Source organism: Elgaria multicarinata, chromosome 3 (assembly GCF_023053635.1).
Source record: "Elgaria multicarinata webbii isolate HBS135686 ecotype San Diego chromosome 3, rElgMul1.1.pri, whole genome shotgun sequence".
NCBI lineage: Eukaryota > Metazoa > Chordata > Lepidosauria > Squamata > Anguidae > Elgaria > Elgaria multicarinata.
In genome coordinates this window covers 17672781-17694049 of record NC_086173.1, presented here as the reverse complement: position 1 = coordinate 17694049, position 21269 = coordinate 17672781, and the positions used below count along the sequence as shown (strand labels likewise).

The following is a 21269-nucleotide window of genomic DNA, read 5'->3' as shown; positions in this document are numbered from 1 at the left end:
CTAGCTGCTTAAATTTGAAGTTGCACCAGTACCTGGGCAAATCGTCCCTTTAGGGGTGCAATCTTCAATCTGATTCCACATCAAGGAGAAAAGGAGCAGAAGATGGGCTGCTACTCTCTACTTTCCATGAAATCAGCCTAATCTTCTGAGCACACCCCTGCAGGGCAAAGATCCAGCCCTTCCTATTGCGCTGTTTAGTTTTAGTCATCCTAGCTGGGCTAGGGCGTGGCTTCTACCAGTCAGATAAACCCAGAGGGGCTTATCGGGTCCCAACATATTTGCACACCCATCCCATGCCTTTGCTCCATGACAGATGGAGCATCACCCCAATTTTTAAAGTTCTCTTATGATGCATACACTGCCCTTCATCCTGAGAGGCTTTGGCCCTTAAAGGTGACCTAAATTCATTTTAAATAACCAAATGCATAAATATTTTTTTTAAACCTAATGGCCTCCAGATGATTTGAACTTCTGATTTGAACATCAGCCTGAGCTAGCATGGTCAATCAACAAGGTGGGAGTCATACTCCAAAAGATCTGGCAGGCCCGAGGTTGAGATAGGCTGTCCCATCTAAACCATACCTTTTTATCCTAGATGAATTGATCCAAAATAACTGTGACCCACACACACTCCTCTAGCTTTGTACTTACAGTCATTTAAGTACTTTTGCACACTTCCAACGAATGGTGAGAAGTTCTAGGGGCAGCACCACCAGGTTTAGTTTCCTTTGGATGAGAGTGCACTGACGATTTATGGTATCTTTGCAATATTTGCTTTATTTACAAACATAAGCAGAGAAGAAGTGGAACCAAACAGACACTTCAACCCCTGGCAGAAGATTCCCCCAGAGAGCAACATGAGCAGCCCAGCTACAGCTATATGAGTGTAGTATTGTCATTAGGCCTTCCAAAAGATCACAAAAATGTCTGCAAGCTTTTGAGAACTCCAGGGGGCTGTCTAAATGTCCTCTTTGCCCCATGGTGGCTGCAAATCAGCGCTGCATTGGTTATATGACAGAGCCAATGATTCACAGTCACCATGGGGCTGCACCATAAAAAAGTTGGAGGCTTATACTGCCCTTTTTCTTCTAAAGAAAGTCACCATGGCCCAAGCCAGGATGGGCTGGGGCGGATGGCGACCGGTGATTGGTCGCCAGAAGCCCAGGAAGAGGGGCAGGAGGGTGGGCTCCAGTAAAAGCCTGCGCTCCCTGCCAGCGTGGGGATCCTGCTTCCACCCCACAGCAGCGATACCGCAGGGTTTCAGGGGGAAAGAGTGGTGCCGTGGCGCCGTAAAGAAGCAACCCAGATCTCTTCATCAGGCAAGAGGGCAAATTAAGCAGGTTAAGTGGGAGAACCAGCCACCCTAGGAGCTGCTCCAGATGAAACCCGAAACTGCAGCATCACCTGCTAGACCCTTATATGAAAATCTGCAGAACCTTCCTCCCCCATTCCATCTCCTCATGCAGACACCATGAATTCCAACATCAAGTCTGGTTTATTTGCTTTCTCCCCCCACCTCCCCTACCTGCTTCTGGTACCTTCTTGCCTAATGGAAAGATCTGGAAATAAAAACACAATGAAATCTGCACATGTTTTGGTTGGTCGATATGGATTTGGGCATCTTTCTCATGCTAGAAACCATCTCACTTTTCACACACACACATTCCAATGGCAAAACCTGCTGTTTCTCATGTACAGTTTCCTAAACTCTTTCTTTGTACTCTTCCCCTCCCCTGCCCCTCAGACCACCACTCACAGGAATTGAACAATATTAAGGTCACAGTCCAATACTCATCTACCTAGGAGTAACCCCTCCCTCATTGACCTCAATGGGACTTACTTCTAAGGAGACATGTATAAGATTTACATTATAAAGTTTATTTTGTGCCAGATCCTTCAAGAGAGGAGGCATGGAGCACTACCACACAGAAGGCACTGTGCAGATATTCCATCTTTTTGTGGTAGATTATCTACAATAAGATAAAAGACAGAAAAAGACCCGGGAAAACACAGGAGGAGTAGAAGATGATCTTATCTGACCCACACCTCATAAGATTCTATGAAAGACAGGCAGGGAATCCCGAGAACCGCTTTAAGAAAAACTGTAATGATAGATATTAAGTGCTTTTCCCAGTAAACAGACTCAAAACTACTTTCAAAAGAGTTCTGTTCCCCAGAACAGGCCCAAATAGCTTACAACTTTTCCTGGAAAAGAAGATAAATGGACACAGGCATATAAGAAATCTGAAACATACCTGGCAATTCATAGTTAGCTTTTCACCTATTGCAAAAGGTAGTTCCCTTGCACTAATGCACGTTTTCCCCTAGATTAAAAACTATTCCCAGCAAAATTTCCATTCCGATCATCATTATTCATAAGATAAAAGGCAATGTTTGCCTCTTTACCCAAAGCTATTGTCCTTCTCGCAGGTCCACAAATGTTTACGTGCAAAGAGCAACTCCTTAGGGCTCCCAGCTTCTTTCTCGCGAACACAAGTTAGAAGTTCCTCAAACTGTGCACACACAAACACATGCTCCACATTATTGCAGGGGAATTATCAAAGCACTCCATTCCAAACACGCCATTTCCACGCCCACTTGATGAGCCGGGCTTCTCTTTGTCCTCGGGCTGAGTAGAATTCCACGTCTGCAGTGATTCCTGCTGCTTGTAGGCAAAAGGCACACTGAAGTATGTTTCCGGGAAGATCAAACAAGAGTGCTAGTCATATTGTCTCTTAGTGGCAAGGTGGGGAAAGTACCTGACTTGCTGCATCTGAATTGATTTCCAGGCCAATCCAATTCAGGCACCGGTCCAAACAATCATACCACACATCCACGGCCGGCCCTACCATTAAGCAGAGTGAGGCAACCACCTCAGGCAGCAGATTGGGGGGGTGGGGGTGGTCAGCAATAGTCCACCTAGCTGTTGCCCACCTCTTCCTGAAGCCCTGTGTATATAACCTGCTGCGTTCTGCCACACGTCTATGAAAGGCACAGGGGTAGGCCAGACCGCTTTTTTTCTGCAATGTTGGCAATCCTGTCTGACTCTGCACTTGTGTTGTGGATGTTTTCTTGTCACCAGCCACTTTCTCCATCTTAACAGATCCTATGCCTTTTGCAATTATATGACAGGCAGAAATTCAATCGATTTTCCATGCTAGGGAACTCTAACACCCACTGAATTTTTGCCTGCCATCCAGCTGTTAAATTTTCAGTTAAGGGGGGTAGGGAATACAGCACATTTTCTTTTCTTTATTTTGCATCTTGATTGAATTTTCTTCTGCAAACATCTTCACATCTGCCATAATTTTATGGAATTTTTCCTCCTGATCTATGAGATCTTGCAATTTATCAATCAAAGAATTAAAAAGGGCACATGCTTGAGCCACATCACAATCGGATTCTTGCAAATAACCCGATTGGCGCCTACATTGTTTTCCTTTTGTCGCCAGCTGAAGACCTTTTTATTTTCTCAGTATTTTAACACCTAATTTAACTTAAATTTAAACTCTGCTGTTTTAATCTCATATTTTAACCTATATCAATTTTTGCTGTGTGGTTTTATCCTGGTCGTGCTTTTTATATTGTGTGTTTTTAAATTGTTGGTTGTTTTATTATGCTCTTCATGGTTTTAATTTTTGTGAACCGCCCAGAGAACTTCGGCTATTGGGTGGTATAGAAATGAAATAAAATAACTAAATAAATAAAATAAATGCCACTTTTAGTTCAAGAAGCACTTCATTAAAAAGATTCAGGCAAAACACAAAGCCAACATCTGTTTGATTTAGAATGCCACAAGCCTCTACACTTCTTTCAGAATTTGATTCATTGCTGATTATATTCAGAAGCAATAGAATTTCAGGAAGTGTTGACGTAACATTTAGACATGATGCAATCTGACACACCTAGTGAGTGTCTGACAATCTTTTTAATTCAATAATTCTATTCCTTGTTTGTCTTTGCAATTCAATGAAACGTGGATGTAAGAAGAGGATACAAATATGTGCAGTTGTTGAAGATTAATGAAGTTTGCAACAACATCAATATCCTTACATACATCAACAATAATTAAGTTCAGCCTGTGGTTGAAACAATGAACATAGATGGCTTGTGGCACCTCTTTCAGGAGCAACGCCTGCATCCCATTTAGTTTCCCACTCATTACACTGGCACCATCATATGTTTGTGCTATGCAGTTCTTGATATCTGTGCAACAACATGCTAAGATTTCCTTTATGTAACTCAATAGTAAAGGAGCATTCAGTGAATGGCATGGATAGAAACCAACAAAACGTTCATATATATTGCCATTGTAGCAATAACAGAAAACTACTGACATTTGTTCCTGAGTACGTATGTCCTTAGTTTCATCAACAATTAATGCAAAGAAGCCAGCTTCCTTCAATTCATGAGAAATTGACTCCAGAACCATTCTGCTCATAATGCTTAACGATTCATCTTGAATGGAATGATGTATGCACTTTGCATTGCGAGGAAGAGCATCTATTTTAGACTGGATTCTGGGATCATGTTTTGCAACTAAATGCAAGAGTTCAAGAACATTTCCCCTGTTATCACTCACCTCACTTTCCTAATGTCCACCCTGAGCAATATTTTGTACAGCAGTGAGCAAAAGAATTTCTGTCAGAGTGGTTATAATGCCTATTTCCTTTGATAAGTTCTTTATGAGCATCACTTAATTGCACTAAAACTGAGCCTCCTTTGGTCTTCTGGTAAGCGGCAGTTACTGCAGCCAAAACTCTCCCCATGGCCTGAGTTCGATCCCAGCGGAAGCTGGTTCTCAGGCAGCCAGCTCAGGTCAACTCAGCCTTCCATCCTTCCCGAGGTTGGTAAAGTGAGTACCCAGTTAGCTGGGGAAAAGGTAACTGTGACTGGGGAAGGCAATGGCAAACCACCCTACTACAAAGTCTGCCAAGAAAACGTCAGCGAAAGCAGGCGTCCCTCTAGGAGTCAGCAATGACTCAAGTGCTTGCACAAGAGGTTCCTTTCCTTTTTCCTTGTAACTCCCCCATGCCACCATACAGGCTTGGTGGACTGCACTTCTGTTATGCAGCTTCAGTCCTGAACCATTAGCAGTAGCTTTTTTCCAGTTGTTGTACCCTTTATGAGTAAATGGATTTTCAAAAGTTCAGGGATCTTTTCCAGAGAAATGGCGACAAGCAAAGCACAACACAGCATTTTGTGTTACACTGTTTTCTAACCAAGAATAGCATTTGTACAATGCTGGGCTGAATGTCTCCATGACAATTGGCCATATTTTGTTGATAGATAACTTTTTAAGTGCTGGCTGAATTGGACTTTCTTCTTGAGACTGTGCAATGTCACTTGGACCAGGTAACTTTTTTTTTTTTTTTTTACAAAGGGAGGCATTAACTCAACCCCTAAACAAGCATCTGGCAACTCTGAAACACTTTCATCTTCAGAATTATCTATTTCAGAAATATCACACTCACTAGTATTGCCAGATAATTCTTCTTCCCAGTCAAGTTCTGGTTCAGTTAGGCCATTGCTAGATGAGGAGTTAGCGCGGTGTGAGGCCCAGTCTCCCTGCTGTGCATCCAGATGACACACAGGGGATCCTGGGGTCAGGCTGGGCTAAGTCCTCCCTTGACCTGGGATAAGTGGATCCGCTTATGGGCTGGCTTTTCCACAGCCCCGGGCTGAGGCCGGGGCTGCGGAATGTCTAGCAGGGTCCGTGGCTTTTCCCGGCTGCTCGCTTACTCGTGAGTAGTCAGGAGAAGCCATGCACTGGGCACAGCATTCCATAGGAGCGCTGTGCCCATCGGGCCGGGGGGGGATCATGGGGGGGGAGATGGGGGCCAGGGGAAAGAGCGGACCCAGCAGGAGAGGGGGGGAAGAAGAACGGGGACAGGCATGGCGGATGGGGGACAGGGCATGGCGAGCGGGGACAGGCATGGTGAGCGGGGACGGGGAACGGGCATGGCGAGCGGGCAGGGGGGGCATCAGGCATTGTGGGGGGGAAAACAGGGGCAGGGGGAGCGGGGAACCCTTTATTTTTTTAAAAAAAATACTTACTGTTCCGTTGGTACACTGCTGCACACATGGCCCTTTAAGGAAAAAAAATGGAGGACACAACGGGGCTTCCCTCGGCCCCGTCGCATCTTACGTGTGGACGGGGCCTACAGGCTGCACTACTCCTAGTGCGGCCTGGCCCCTCCTCCCACACGGATTATCTGGTAGGTCTACCAAGGCCCTTAGTCTTTCCAAGGAACCCCTGTGACATCAGACCAGTCAAGTTCTGGTTTAGTTAGTCTTTCTGAGGAACCCTGTGTTTCTGTGACATCAGACCTTTTCCTGAGTTTTGCTCGCCTTGTGAAATAGTAGTCTAAAGATCCAAAAGACTATGTTTTTGAAGATGATGCTCCTAATGAAGCTGGGTGTTTTTTTATTACAATTCATTGCCTTTGTAATAAAAGAGATAGGAGGCATTGAATATGGTGGGATTAATTGATGAGTAAACATTCATGGGCTTGCACTGTGAGTAGATTCTCCCCATCCCCATTCCTGTCCTAATTCTCTGAGGAGAAAAAAGGAAGATGTGGAGAAGGTACAGAGTAATTCTTTCCTCTCCCTCTCATTTTTCCTGGCCTGCTATAATAAGAAAAAAGGAAGTGATCCATGGAATAAGCAGATTAATTCTTCCAAGGGTGTTCTTCTAGCTAGCTGGCTGCTAGTGCTGGAATATAGTTTGGAGAACTGCCAAGAATAAGTTTAGGCATCTGGGGGTTTCCAGTGTGATTCAGTTATGAGTGCCCCCACCCCAAACCTCAGTTACCTAACCCTACTTGGTGGGGCAGAAAGTGGGTTCACTGGAGGCAGAGCCAAGGGGGTCACCTCCCTCCCAGAAACCTCTCCAGAATATCACAGAGAAAGCAGTTAGTGGCAGAGCCAACTTATTGAAGCAAGGGGAGATGAGAAAGGAAGAAGACCATTTCACACACAGGCAAACTGAGGCAGCAGGCAAATAAGAGTCAATTACTGCAAGAGAGAGAGAGAGTTTGGGTTACATAACTGCAGCATAGTATGTTCCCAGAACCAATAGAGAGCATGCTTTTTAAGTGTCTTAGATAAACACAATTTATATAGGATATGTCACAACAGAGAGAAAGACATTTATAGACAAACCCATTTCTCCAACATTTAAATTAAATGGAGATAGGAGACTAGGAAACCCATTTCACACATAGACAAACTGAGGCAGCAGGTGAATAAGAGTCAATCACTGCAAGTGGGAGAGTTTGGATTACATAATCACATGTGCCCCATCAAACAGGAGGGATTTAGCCAGGAATATATATTAACTTGCACCACGAAAAGGAAAGAAATGATTTTTTAAAACCACATGTTCACAATATAATTGAGATGAATTATACAGCAAAACAAAATGGATTCTAGACCCTAACACACACACACACAGAAAAATTTCTCAATCTGCAAATCACACACACGCACCAAGCCATAATAGATTTTTACACAACATGGCAGCACAGACTTCAATGCATTCCCTATTCAGTCGCAACCCCATGAAAAGATTTTTACATGAGTCTATTAGGCTCTGATGGGAATGGGTTTTGTTGTTAAAATAAAAGTATTTGTGCTGAGGGAAATGCTCCAACACTGCAGGAAAATGATCCCCTACCTGCCCAGAAATGAACAAAGGAGATCAGCAACCACCAGCAGCAAGAAACATTAAAAAAGTAGCAATAAGGTCATACCAGGCTGAAGATGATGATAGTGATATTCTTGAAGCTGCCTGCTCCCACCCCGCCCCACCCCTGCTCAGACTGAGCTGACCAGATGGTCTAAGGTTAAACAGTAAAACTTTAGCAGAACTATTATACACTGGGGGAAAACAGGCTGATACCAAAAAGCAACATGCAAAAAACCAAAACACAAAACAAAAACAACAATATAAAGGAAGACAGTGTGCTGAACATTAAAAACCCCAAAAAGCTTTTTGCAACTAGCCCAGAAATATTTTACCAGCCAGATTCAATTCACAAAAAGGCAAAAGTGGGGTAAATAAAATGTTCCTCAGTGCAGAAGATTTGAATAGTGTGTTGAGCATTTTCCTGATAAGCAATATTAGGAGGTGTTTTTATAAGGTAGAGCAATAATATAAACGGAATGCTAGATTGTCAGCAGTCTGTCTTAAGGGAATGAAATAAGATATTAGTAACTTAAAGAAAAAGAGAATCTTTCAAAACAGACTTAATTTAAATGGGGCGCAATTGGCAGCGGTGAGGGAAGCAGCCCTGGAACTGGCTCAAACTCTCGCCCCCACTGCCGCTGCCTTCTTGGTCATCCCAGAATGCAAGCAATTATAATAGGAGTCCAGAAACTGGGGTGGCAAGCTCCTTGTTTTGGGGGGGATGCTTGCCCCCCTCCGCCCCCCTTGGAGCTGCCACTGTGTGCAGATGCTGGGAAGGAGCTCCAATTTGGGAGGCCGAGGCCTTGCGGCACAGACCCACTGCTGTCAGGATGGGGGCCTAGTCTCTTTGGGAAGTGTATGCCAAGATGGAGCTATATTTTGGGCTTCAATCCCTTATTTCCTGGGCATCAGTTGAGTGATGCTGCACTGTCTCTTTCCGTGTGTGTGTGTGTGTGTGTGAGATCTTTTAACCTCCTGGAGATTTCAGAGGCTGTTCTCTTTGAAGCAGAAAAATGCCTCTTAAACCACACCTGCTCTGCAGGATGGCCAACCTTGGATGCTGTACTTGAACTACTGCAGTGCCCCAGGGGTGGAATAGGTTGCACCTGCCGAAAACTCCCTCTACTGTACAATTATCAGAGGGACAGGAAACCTGTCCTGTATTGCAGCAGCTGGTCTCCTTGCTTCTCCCAACTGCAAGAACTACCGATCCTTGGGGCTCCTTCCTTCATCCAGTTACACCCGACTTCTGAGTAAATGTGTAGGCTGAGCAATTGTAGAGACCTCCTCATCCCTGAACTACGATGGGGTTTTTCCAACCCAGGGAAACAAATGTCCTCTCAGAAGTTCTGCAAAATGGGGCAATGGGGCTCTAGCTGAGATGGCTTGAAACAGAAATTAAACAATTTAATGGAGGAGGAGGAAGAGGAGTCTATCAGTGGCTAACAGCTAAACATGTGTTTCTCCAGAAGTGGTTCGACTCCAACTCACATCTGCCCCAGCTGGGTATGATGGGAGTTGTAGTCCAATGCCATCTGGAGGGCCACAGGTTCCCCATCCTTGCTATGCGGACCATAAGTTCTTTAGAGGCCCTGTTCCAAGTAACAACCAGTGCAAGGGCCTTCTCAGCAGTGGCACCCCAGTTCTGAAAGAGCCTTGCCAGAGAGGTACTCCTGGTACCACGCCTGCAGTCTTTTCAGCACCAGTTGAAGATGTTTTCCCCAGACCTTTAAAAGAACTCATTCAATCTCGAGTTTTAAAGCTGTTGTTTTTCATTCGGGGGCTGCTGTGAGTTTTGCTTCTTCTTGTATTTTGTGTTGCATTTGATTTTATGGCTTTATGTTCTATTTTGTGTCTAAATTGTTTTCATATTTGTTACGGGGCAACACAGTATACAAATGTCATACATATATATACCAGCTGCTTAGGAGCATTAGTGGAAGAGAGCTATTGCCTTCATACTTGCTTGTGGGCCTCCTGGAGTCATCTGGTTGGCCACTGTGAGCAACACAATGTTGATCTAGATCAGTGGTTCCCAATTAGCTAAGTACTGCGGACCCCTTGTTTTTCAAATGCCAAGCCATGGACCCCCTACTTTTGAAAAAAAATGTTATCTCTGTGGTAGTTACCTGTGCAAAGCAATTTTTTTGGAAAAAATAAGGGGTAGCCCCTAATAAGCAAAGGATTTTAGGTATACTAAAAAAAGACCATAAAATTTGTGATATTTGTGATACTACTACGCAAAAATGACAATGATTTAGTTAGGAATATAAAGCGAAATTTAATTTTACTAACATCTAGTTTACAATTGAATAAATTGTGACCTGTTCAGCGGCTACTAAATCTAAATGTGATGGGAGATATCATGCCTCTTTTTGTCTTGAACAATCCCTTCCACATCCGGTTCAATATTTCCTACTTTTAATCTCAAATCTGGATCAACATCAAGCTGATTTTTATGCTTGTTCTTCATATAACAAAATGTCAAAAAATGTTTGTTCACAAAGATATGTGGAACAAAAGGGAACTAGATGTTTCAAAAATGGGTATGATCAAGAACAAAGATGGCAAGGACCTAACAGAAACAGAAGAGATCAAGAAAAGGTGGCAAGAATATACGGAAGATCTGTATAGGAAGGATAATAATATCGGGGATAGCTCAGACGGTGTGGTCAGTGAGTTAGAGCCAGACATCCTGAAGAGTGAGGTTGAATGGGCCTTAAGAAGCATTGCTAATAACAAGGCAGCAGGAGACGACGGTATCCCAGCTGAACTGTTTAAAATATTGCAAGATGATGCTGTCAAGGTGATGCATGCCATATGCCAGCAAATTTGGAAAACACAAGAATGGCCATCAGACTGGAAAAAATCAACTTATATCCCCATACCAAAAAAGGGAAACACAAAAGAAAGTTCAAACTATCGGACAGTGGCACTTATTTCACATGCCAGCAAGGTAATGCTCAAGATCCTGCAAGGTAGACTCCAGCAATTCATGGAGCGAGAATTGCCAGATGTACAAGCTGGGTTTAGAAAAGGCAGAGGAACTAGAGATCAAATTGCCAATATCCGCTGGATAATGGAGAAAGCCAGGGAGTTCCAGAAAAACATCTATTTCTGTTTTATTGACTATTCTAAAGCCTTTGACTGTGTGGATCATAACAAACTGTGGCAAGTTCTTGGTGGTATGGGGATACCAAGTCATCTTGTCTGCCTCCTGAGGAATCTGTATAACGAACAAGTAGCAACGGTAAGAACAGACCACGGAACAACGGACTGGTTTAAGATTGGGAAAGGAGTACGGCAGGGTTGTATACTCTCACCTTACCTATTCAACTTGTATGCAGAACACATCATGCGACGTGCTGGGCTTGACGAATCCAAGGCTGGAGTTAAAATCGCAGGAAGAAACATTAACAATCTCAGATATGCAGATGACACCACTTTGATGGCTGAAAGCGAGGAGGAGCTGAGGAGCCTTATGACAAAGGTGAAAGAAGAAAGTGCAAAAGCCAGGTTGCAGTTAAACCTCAAAAAAACCAAGATTATGGCAACCAGCTTGATTGATAACTGGCAAATAGAGGGAGAAAATGTGGAGGCAGTGACAGACTTTGTATTTCTGGGCGCAAAGATTACTGCAGACGCTGACTGCAGCCAGGAAATCAGAAGATGTTTACTTCTTGGAAGGAGAGCAATGACAAATCTTGATAAACTAGTTAAGAGCAGAGACACCACACTGACAACAAAGGTCCGCACAGTTAAAGCAATGGTATTCCCCGTAGTAACCTATGGCTGCGAGAGCTGGACCATAAGGAAAGCTGAGCGAAGGAAGATAGATGCTTTTGAACTGTGGTGTTGGAGGAAAATTCTGAGAGTGCCTTGGACTGCAAGAAGATCAAACCAGTCCATACTCCAGGAAATAAAGCCAGACTGCTCACTTGAGGGAATGGTATTAAAGGCAAAACTGAAGTACTTTGGCCACATAATGAGAAGACAGGATACCCTGGAGAAGAGGCTGATGCTAGGGAAAGTGGAAGGCAAAAGGAAGAGGGGCCAACCAAGGGCAAGATGGATGGATGATATTCTGGAGGTGACAGACTTGACCTTGGGGGAGCTAGGGGTGGCAACGGCCGACAGAAAGCTCTGGCGTGGGCTGGTCCATGAAGTCACGAAGAGTCGGAAGCGACTGAACGAATAAGGAAAGGAACCTCTCGTGCAAGCACTGAGTCATTACTGACTCTTGGAGGGACGCCAGCTTTCGCTGACGTTTTCTTGGCAGGCCTTATAGCGGGGTGGTTTGCCGTTGCCTTCCCCGGCCTTTATTACCTTTCCCCCAGCTTACTGGGTACTCATTTTACCGACCTCGGGAGGATGGAAGGCTGAGTCGACCCGAGCCGGGTGCTGAAACCAGCTTCCGCTGGGATCGAACTCAGGCCGTGGGGAGAGTTTCAGCTGCAGGTATTCAAGGGCAAGAGAGAATTAAAATCAAGACCAGCAAATGTTAATTTTAAAAAAACCAAATCACTTGGACTTTTCTTTCCAGGAGTTCACCCATGCTGTTGCTTGTAAAAATGACTTTAAAAAAATTATTCTGGTGGTGATCTGCATAATAAATTTCCTTCTAGCCTTTCAGATCAAAGAAGTGGTTGTTTCTCACACAGACTCACACACAGGGAATCCATTTTTATCCAGTTGTTAAATATAACTTCTTGGGCATGGTGGTTTGGTGAAAGATCCACACTACGCACACTTAAAAAGTACAAGCCATCTAGGTCACATCCTGCCTTTGCACAAGAGTTTGTTGTTGTTTATTCGTTCAGTCGCTTCCGACTCTTCATGACTTCATGGACCAGCCCACGCCAGAGCTTTCTGTCGGCCATTGCCACCCCTAGCTCCCCCAAGGTCAAGTCTGTCGTCTCCAGAATATCATCCATCCAACAAGAGTTACACAGATCCAAAATCCACCATTGGAAATGCCTTCATTTGGGCCAGCCTAAACCACACAAAACTGTACAAGCTTTCAAGTCCTCCCGACCTCTTCATCAGGCTAGGTGGTACAAAAAGCAGAGGGGATTGAAGACTTCTAGAAAACTCAAAAGCTTGCACAATTTGTGGAAATTTGATTGGCCCTAATAAAGGACCAACTGTGGATTTTGGATCTTTTCCCCCAACTGTGGATTACTTTCTCATGAATTTGCATGACTGTCTTTGTTCTGTTTGTTCTTAAGAATTACATATGATGTCAATACTGATCCCATCCTGCTACAAAAGGACAATGCTTCTCTAGCCCAAGGTGAGAGTCAGCCAGAAAGACTCGCCCCTTGACTCCTCACTTCTGTTCTCTTTTCCTCTGAGTAGCACCAAACGTTGGCGCCATGGCCTCAATCCTCCAGTGCTGCCCTTTCCTGACCAGGGACCCATCCACCTTCCTGCGCAAATTGCGTCCCCTGCTGGTCAGCAGTGCCCAGCGCTGCCCTGTGATGGTGGCCCGCACCTTCTCCCGTTCGGTTGCTGACCTGCAGAATGGAGAGGAGACCTGTGGAGGTACAGGTGAGATGTGAATGGAGCTGGGAGACAAGAGCTCTGGCTAGTATGAGGGGGAAGAAAGAGTATAGATGCCACCAGGGCCAGTGTCAAGGGTCGGCATGGTTGGGCACCTGCTGAGGCCCCACATCCCTGCAGGGCCCCACTGCCAAGAGCCCCCAGGAGTTGCTCCTCCTCTTCACCATTCTTGTTCACCTGACTCTGACTCTGGCCCAGACAACGGTGGTAGTGGTGAGGAGGAGCAGGAGATGCCCCTGCCTGCTTGCTCATTGGCTCTTTCGGCCTGTCAAGCAAGCAAGTGGTAACAATGAGGAGCAAGAGGAGGAGGAGCCAGAGCAACTGGTGACAATGGCAGTGGGAAGGTCGACTAGGGTGACCATATGAAAAGGAGGACAGGGCTCCTGTATCTTTAACAGTTGCATAGAAAAGGGAATTTCAGCAGGTGTCATTTGTATATATAAGGGGAGCCTGGTGAAATTCCCTCTTCATCACCACAGTTAAAGCTGCAGGAGCTATACTAGAGTGACCAGATTTTAAAAAGGGCAGGGCACCTGCAGCTTTAACAGTGGTGATGAATTTCACCAGGTTCTCCATATATACAAATGACACCTGCTGAGACTTCCTTTTCTATGCAATTGTTAAAGATACAAGAGCCCTGTCCTCCTCTTCATATGGTCACCCTAAGGTCGACTCACTGAGGGAGGGGCAAGATACCATTGAAGGTATCTTGCTCCAAAATCTGGAGCCTGCACAGGGTGCCACCTCCATCCCCAGTAATTAAACCACAACTGTACCGTTTCAACACATGGGGGTGTTCTCGTACAGTTAGTAAATCTCGACAGAGGTCAGTCCAGTCTCTTAGACCGTAGCTAGACCTAAGGTTTATCCCAGGATCATCCCGGGTTCATCCCTGCCTGAGCGCTGGATGCCCTGTGTGGCACTTAGATGAACAGGTTTGACCCCAGGACAATCCTGGGATAAACCTTAGGTCTAGCTACGGCCTTAGTCAAAAAGCCCACTGGAAAAATTAATGTGGACCGCTTATTATATTTAAGCAGAAAAGGGGTGGAGTGTGGAAGTTGAAGCATTTCTATTCATATAGAGGTTTCTTTCTTTGAGAGAGAGAGAGAGAGAGAGAGAGAGAGAGAGAGAGAGAGAGAGAGAGTTGGGTGGTGCGAGACGTACCATTTAATCTGGAAGCTCCAGATAAGAGTGAGCTGACTACAGTTACTCATTTGTCATGGAAAGTCATTCTGCATATGCTCAGAAGTACCTTCTAATTCTGATTACCCCTGACGTTCCATGATTGAGAATGGATGTACACATGCAGATAAATAATGTGTTCTTGGGACAATACAATTTCAGACAGTAGGGGTGGGAAGTGAAATGGCATGTTTGAATATCCCTCTGTGTTGTCGGTTTTTTAAAAAATAACCTCACATATAGGAAACTGTCATGTCAGAATCCTTTTCCCTGACTTGATAGTTTTCCACTACCAGGAAGATTTTTATGTGGAATAACATTCAGACATGTGATTCCCCTGCCATAGTGTGAAATGGTACAATTTTAAGAACAGTGTGATTTATTTTGATTAATAACACCTACTTCTCAATGAGGCGGTGCCCCCCTGTCTGGGGTGCACCACTTCAGACTGCAGATGGAGGCCTCCAAATGGAATCATTATCATCATCATCATTCCCCAGCACACAGAAAACTAGAATGTTAGGGTTAGAACCCTCTCCCTGACACCTAGTTTTCTATGAGAAGGGAATATTTTTGGTCTGGAGGAAGTATTCTGTCATGTGAACCCCATCTAAAGTCTGAAGAGGCCCATTCCAGACACAGGTTTACCACCTCAGCCCTAAGACTGGACATCAGCCCTGTCATTTAAAAAAGAAGCGGATCCCAGTGCTGAGAACTGGTTCAAATGTTAACCATCCCCACTGAGTAATGTAGGAGTGTGATAGATCTAAAAAAATAAGGTAGCTGGATCACTGGCTTGCCTTCATGGGGAAGGGACTGTAAGTCAGTGGTTCAGGACATACTTTACATGTACAAGGTCCCAGGTTCAGTCTCTAGTGTATATAACATTAAAATTATCACTTAGGAAGTGGCAGGAAAAACTCCTCTCTGCTTGAGATTCTGAAGTCTAAGCAGACCAGGTGTGTAGAACCTCGGGCCCAGGATCTCAGTCCGGTGCTTTGGGATCCCAATCTGGCCCTGCAATCATAAAAGATTGCCTCTCCTAAGTCTTAGTTACTGGCAAGTAGAGCTTTAAGCTAAAATTTGCTGGTGTTTTTAGCCCTGCCTCCTTGGCTTCTGGCCCTGCCCACCTTTGGACCGTGACCCCTGAGAGCTGCTCCACAGTGGAATTTTGGCCCATTTCAACACCCTTGGAGTAGACAGTACTGGACTAATTGGAGAACTAGTCTGATCTGGTGTTCAGCTTTGGTAAATTCTAAGACTTAATGGGATAGGCCAGGGATTTATTTATTTATTTAAGGATTTTTATGCCGCCATTCAGCCAAAAAAGGCTCTCACTGCAGCTTACAAAAGTATTTCTTGACAGTCCCTGCCCACAGGCTTACAATCTAAAAGACATGACACAAAAGGAAAGGGGATTGGGAGGGAGGAGGAGGAGGGGGGAAAGGAAAGCCAATTCAGGCACTACAATCTTAGTTGCAAAGTTCAGCAGTTACAGTTGACAGCAGGAGGGAGGGGGCTCTCAGCTGGAGCTGGACCCAGGCACGGTGGAGAGGTGCTTGGCTGCTGCTTCCTCCCTCACTGGTGGCCTCTGCAGAGACAGTTGATAGCAGGAGGGAGGGGGCTCTCAGGTGGGGAATGTGTCCAGATGTTGCTTGACTGCAATGCCCATCATTCTTCTCCACTGGCTAAAGCTGATGGGAGTTGCAGTCTAACAACACCTGGAGGGCCACATGTCCCCCATCCCAGGGATAGGCTTCTTTCAAGAGCAACCATGAATATTCCCTCTATAGGCTCAACTGTGCAGGCGGTGCCTGTGGCTCTCCCTACCACCCACTGCCCTTTCATGGAGTCGGAGCGCCGAAGCGGCCAGAGTTCCTTTGTGCACGAGGCAAAACCCGAAGTCCAGGAAGATGTCAGACCTTTCAAGTCAGGTGAGGAGCGAGGCCCAGGTCACTGAGCTAGTGAGGGGGGGGGAGGGAGAAGCTCTCTCAGCCTCACCCCCTTCACTGACCTCCTTGTCCCTTTCTCCAGGGGTGTTGAACTCTCTGATCAGAGAGGTGCAGTCCAGCCTCAAGAGGAAGTTGCTCAACTCTGACCAAGCGTCGCACCTCATCCAGGACAACATGCCAGGTCAGTCGATGGGGACGATCCCAGTCATTACTCCGATGACATGGGGAGCTTGCAAGGATAGGCCCACATGGCTAGCAATTAAGGGCAGCATTCCCCAATTAAGGGCTGGGGAATGCTGGGAGTTGTAGGCCTTTTTTCTGTCTAAGCATGCATAGGATGGCGCCTTAAATGCCCCAAACCTCTCAGAACTGAGGCCCGCTTCCATTTTCTGAATTAAAAACGGGAGGCACACTTCACATTTACAGGTTTACTTTTAGCCTCTGAGGAGCCCAACTGCTGGGCTTATGCCCATGTTGCTCTGGTTTTACACATGACTTTTGACTGAAAGGAGGCAAACCCAGGGAAGCTGTTCACACAGAGATGCAACAGGCAGCCTCCTCCTAGGGCAGGTGATTCTGCTGCATCTCTGCATGGGGGTTTAATGGAATGCTCCAGTCCAATACAGAGACAAGGTGGAATTGCCTGCCCCAAAGGTTGCCATCTGCCACATTGTACCCCTCATTCCCCTTCTTTTAGAGGCCTCCCAAAATCCCTCAGACAGCTGTGCTAGGCCCTGCCCCTTACTTGCCAAAGGCTAATGAGCTCCACTCTTTGCTTGCTAAAACTTCCCCACCTATCACATGCCCCTTACCTGTTCTAAACTATCAGGCTCCGCCCCTGACCTACAAAACATTAACCAGGCTCCTCCCCTGGTTAAGCCCGCGCCTGACTCCGCCTACTCACCCTAGAACCTTCTTTTCCGTCACCACTGTTTATCCTTTCAGTTGTCATTCATCAACTATAGAGGAACCAAGAGAGGTACATGACAAGAGTAAGCCCAACCTGTCTGGTTTCCTCACAGGGAGCACCATGTTTGATTATGATGGGTTCTTTGAAGACAAGATCCAGGCAAAGAAGCAAGATCACACCTATCGGGTCTTCAAGACAGTGAATCGTCGGGCTGATGACTACCCTTTTGCCGAGGACTACTCTGGCTCCCAGGTTGAGGCGCGAGAGGTGTCCGTCTGGTGCAGCAATGACTACTTGGGAATGAGTCGCCATCCCCGAGTGCTGCAGGCCATCCAGTGAGTGGCAGTACACCTTCCTGTCTGGCACAACCCCTCTACAAAACTCAGAGTCAGGGGCATAGAACCTCTTTCAGTACAAGGGCCAGATTCTATTTGGGAGGACCTCTCGGGGGCCGCATCTCAGTGTGGCATGGGATTTTAGCTTTTCCTCCTGGGAGCTCAAGGCAGCATACATAAACCTCCTCCTTCCCATTTTATCTTCAAAATAACCCTGTGAGGTAGGTTAGGCTGAGAGCCAGTGACTGGCCCAAAGTCATCCAGTGAGCTACATGGCCAAGTGGAAATGAGATACTGGATGTCCCGAGTCCCAGTCCAGCACTCTTAATCACTACACGGGGTCTCAAGCAAGCTGCTGTCTTCTCCACTTCATCCCCCACCCCACCCCATTCCACAATATGCTGACAAATGTCACCTTCCCCATTCCAGGAAAACTATTAAGACAACATGTGTTTTATCTGGTGCATTTTATTATAACGTGATTTTAAAAACTGTTTTAGCCTGTAAGCTGCCCCCAGTTTTTTCTGTCATTGGGCAGCCTGCACATAGCATAAATAGGTAAAGCCCCTTGAGAATTTACCAGTAAGTTTTCCCTAATGGTGCAAATTGACTTTTCCAAGATTGGGGAGATAATTTTACATTGAGATAATGGCCTACAGGAAAAGGGTTTAGCGTCCTTCCCTGGCTCCACAGTCCCAATCCAAATCAGCCCCCACCACACAAAAGTGTAAGAGAGGTCTGAGCATGGTTCTCCATCATCCTGTCTAGTTTTGGCCTGGCCTGGGCCGTTGCTTTGGTGCCTTATTATCTGATAACCCGCAGTTATCAGATAACTCCTCCAGGGTAATACCTCTGGAAAGGAGCACAAATGCAAGTTTTAGAGGCCAGCGGCAGTTCCTATGCAAAAACAAACGAATTGGAGGGGGAAGTTGGCTCCTCACCCCCCTTTTTTTCTCCTTTATTTGTAAATCTGCAATTGTGCATTTATAGAGAGGCGTGGATATGAACTGCCACCTCTCTGTCCCCCCCCCCCCCGCCCCGGTATGCCCATGGTCCAGTTCTATCTTTTTAAAATATTATTTATTTAGTTTTTAGGAAGGAGCCAGCAGGGACATCATCCTGGGGCAGTGGAGGTGGCAACGAGGAGCTGTGAGAGCACCGCCCCCCTGCTCTAGCTCAGCACACCATGCCCCTGTCTCGATGGTGGTGCTTTGGCGCCGCGAGGCCTCTGGCTCCCGCACTTCTGTTTCTTCCCAGCATCTGCACAGGAAGGAACGCAAGTGTGGACTTTCCACAGCAGCTGCCACTGCGCTGAGCACCAGGAGGGATGGCGGAGGAACGAGGCAGCCAGAGGAGGACGAGGAGAGGGACGCAGGGCACCTGAACCACCTCTCCTTCCTTTGACCTCCCTCTGGCTGCCCGTTCCTTCCCCATTTTTAAAATTATTATCTGTATCTGCGCAGCTTCGCAGATACAGATGAATTTTTAAAAAATCAGAGGGGGGAGGGAGGAGAGGAACGAGGCCTGTTCCTCTCCCCCCATTTTAATTTTATTTACCATGGGGCTCTCCTGAGCTCCTGGAGGTCCGCCTCCTCCCCTGTCCAGCCGATGACAACCAATCAGGGGGTGCCATCGGCTGTGACATGCCTCCACAGACAAAAAAGTTGGGGTAAGTGCCCAACTTTTTTCAGTGGAGTTTCTGGGTTTTGCCCCCGGATGGCTTCGCAATGGCGGCTGCGTCATGTGGATGACCTGCCGCTACTGTGAATCTACCCCGGGTCAAAGCCATCGTCTAGACAAGCCCCGTGTGCCTTTGGAGGCGTAGCAGGGCGAGGGAGGGAGGGACGATGGATGGATGAGGCTGCTTCCCCCTGACAAGCAAAGTGGAGCACAGGGAGGGGACGGCAAAAGACAGAGAGGGAGGGAGAGAGGGGGCTGAGCGAGTGCTAAGGGCTGGAAGGGCATTTATTCATTTACGTTAAGTAATTTATTTAGTTATACGAAGCTCCGCAAGGTCCATGAAGGTGGTCCAGCGGCCATTTGGCTCACTGAACCGGCCCCTGTCCTGGCGGGGTGACCAATCAGGGGTCGCCATCGGCTGGGGCACGCCTCCGCCGCAGCTCTGAAGCAAGGCGAGAGACGGCAGATGCCGTTGTCGCCTTGCTCCAAGATAAAAAAAGTCCCGGTAAGTGCCCGACTTTTTCAAACCGGCGCTTCGGGGGTTTGCCCCTGGATGGCTTTGCGATGGCAGCCACGTCCTACTGAAGACCTGCCCCCACTGCGGATCCACCCCGGGGCAAACCTCTCGTCAAGACAAGGCCCTGGAATGATCCCCTTTGGAGTTTGGCTCTTGGAGAGAATCTCACTCCCCTCTTCCACCCCAGGGACACTCTGCAGCTTTACGGAGCGGGGGCTGGAGGCACCAGGAACATTTCCGGCACCAGTAAGTTCCACGTGGATCTGGAGCAAGAACTGGCCAGCTTGCACGGCAAAGATGCTGCCCTGCTCTTCTCCTCATGCTTCGTGGCCAACGACTCCACTCTCTTCACTCTGGCCCGCATGCTGCCAGGTAACGATGCAGCGACTTCGACCTCAGGGTCAGGCCGGAGAGCCAAGGCATCCCTCTTTCCCAGCTAGGGGAAGGAGCAATGGTGAGGCAGCCTTACCCTGAGGTTCCTCTCTCTCCTGCAGGGTGCGAGATCTATTCAGACGCTGGGAACCACGCCTCCATGATCCAGGGCATCCGAAACAGCGGAGTGCCGAAGTTTGTCTTCCGGCACAATGACCCCAAACACCTGGAGGAGCTCCTGAGCAAGGCCAGCCCTAGCACACCAAAGATTGTCGCCTTTGAGACGGTGCACTCCATGGACGGTAACGGCCGCCCTTTACGTCGCTCATTCTCAGCTCTTATCCCCCCATGCCATCCCCCATCCTGCATCAGAGCTGGTGACCCCAGGAGAGGGGTGCGGAACCTCCCTCAAATTTGACCTGAGGGTCAAATTCAATTTCGGTAGAGCTTTCGGGACCACATTCCAGTGGTGGGTGGTGCCAATGGCAAAAGGGGCGGGGCCTAAGATGCCAGCCTCCTTTCACTTAAAGCTCTCACTGCTAAGCTTTAGGAGAGACATATCAACCTTTCAGAATATGGAACAAGCTGCACCAAAGCCACCAAACAGTGGGTGAGAGAAAAGGGGTGGGGCCAAGGAAAGAAGGCGTGGCCTCCTGGGAAACCTCAGAGGGCCAGATTTGGCCCCTGGGCCTGAGGTTCCCCACCTCTGCCCTAGTAAGTGAGGGCACTTAGGCTGCAACAGCAGCAGGTGAAGGAAGGGCGGAGGGTCTGCTGCTACAGTGCCAAATATCTGATGGTGGGGTGGGGGCTCCCAACAGCAACCCCAGAGAGTGACTGGCATGTCTGGTGGGTCACACAGTATGGATCAGGTGAGCGGCAGTGAGCCACTGTGATTTGTGAGGTAAGGAAGATCCACCAAGAGGCTCATGAAAGAGAGTCCACAGGTTAGTAGTAGGAAGAGTGGTGACATCAGGGCAGGACTTTGGGGCAGAAGTCAAGGGCCCCACTCATAGAATGAACGGAGCTGGCTTAATACACAACAGCATTTAAAGAGCCTGCCTGC

General features: G+C 47.0%; 2 protein-coding genes across 3 annotated transcripts in view; one reads left to right on the top strand and one right to left on the bottom strand.

The window, feature by feature from the left end:
- The window catches only part of PRICKLE3 (prickle planar cell polarity protein 3), a 52844-nt gene extending 50352 nt beyond the window's left edge, over positions 1-2492 (bottom strand). The window contains exon 1 of the mRNA XM_063119450.1: positions 2407-2492. The gene's annotated coding sequence lies outside the window, so the exon portion shown is untranslated. The remainder of the gene's footprint in view (positions 1-2406) is intronic.
- Positions 1-21269, top strand: part of ALAS2 (5'-aminolevulinate synthase 2) — a 30397-nt gene that overhangs the window by 4075 nt on the left and 5053 nt on the right. The window contains exons 2-7 of one of the 2 annotated variants that reach the window (XM_063119453.1): positions 13052-13237; positions 16234-16374; positions 16475-16573; positions 17415-17637; positions 20022-20206; positions 20329-20508. In XM_063119453.1, coding sequence (XP_062975523.1) covers positions 13069-13237; positions 16234-16374; positions 16475-16573; positions 17415-17637; positions 20022-20206; positions 20329-20508 — 997 coding nt within the window. In that variant the 5' untranslated portion in view covers positions 13052-13068. Of the gene's footprint in view, positions 1-13051; positions 13244-16233; positions 16375-16474; positions 16574-17414; positions 17638-20021; positions 20207-20328; positions 20509-21269 lie in introns of both variants that reach the window. The other variant, XM_063119452.1, reaches the window with a different exon arrangement.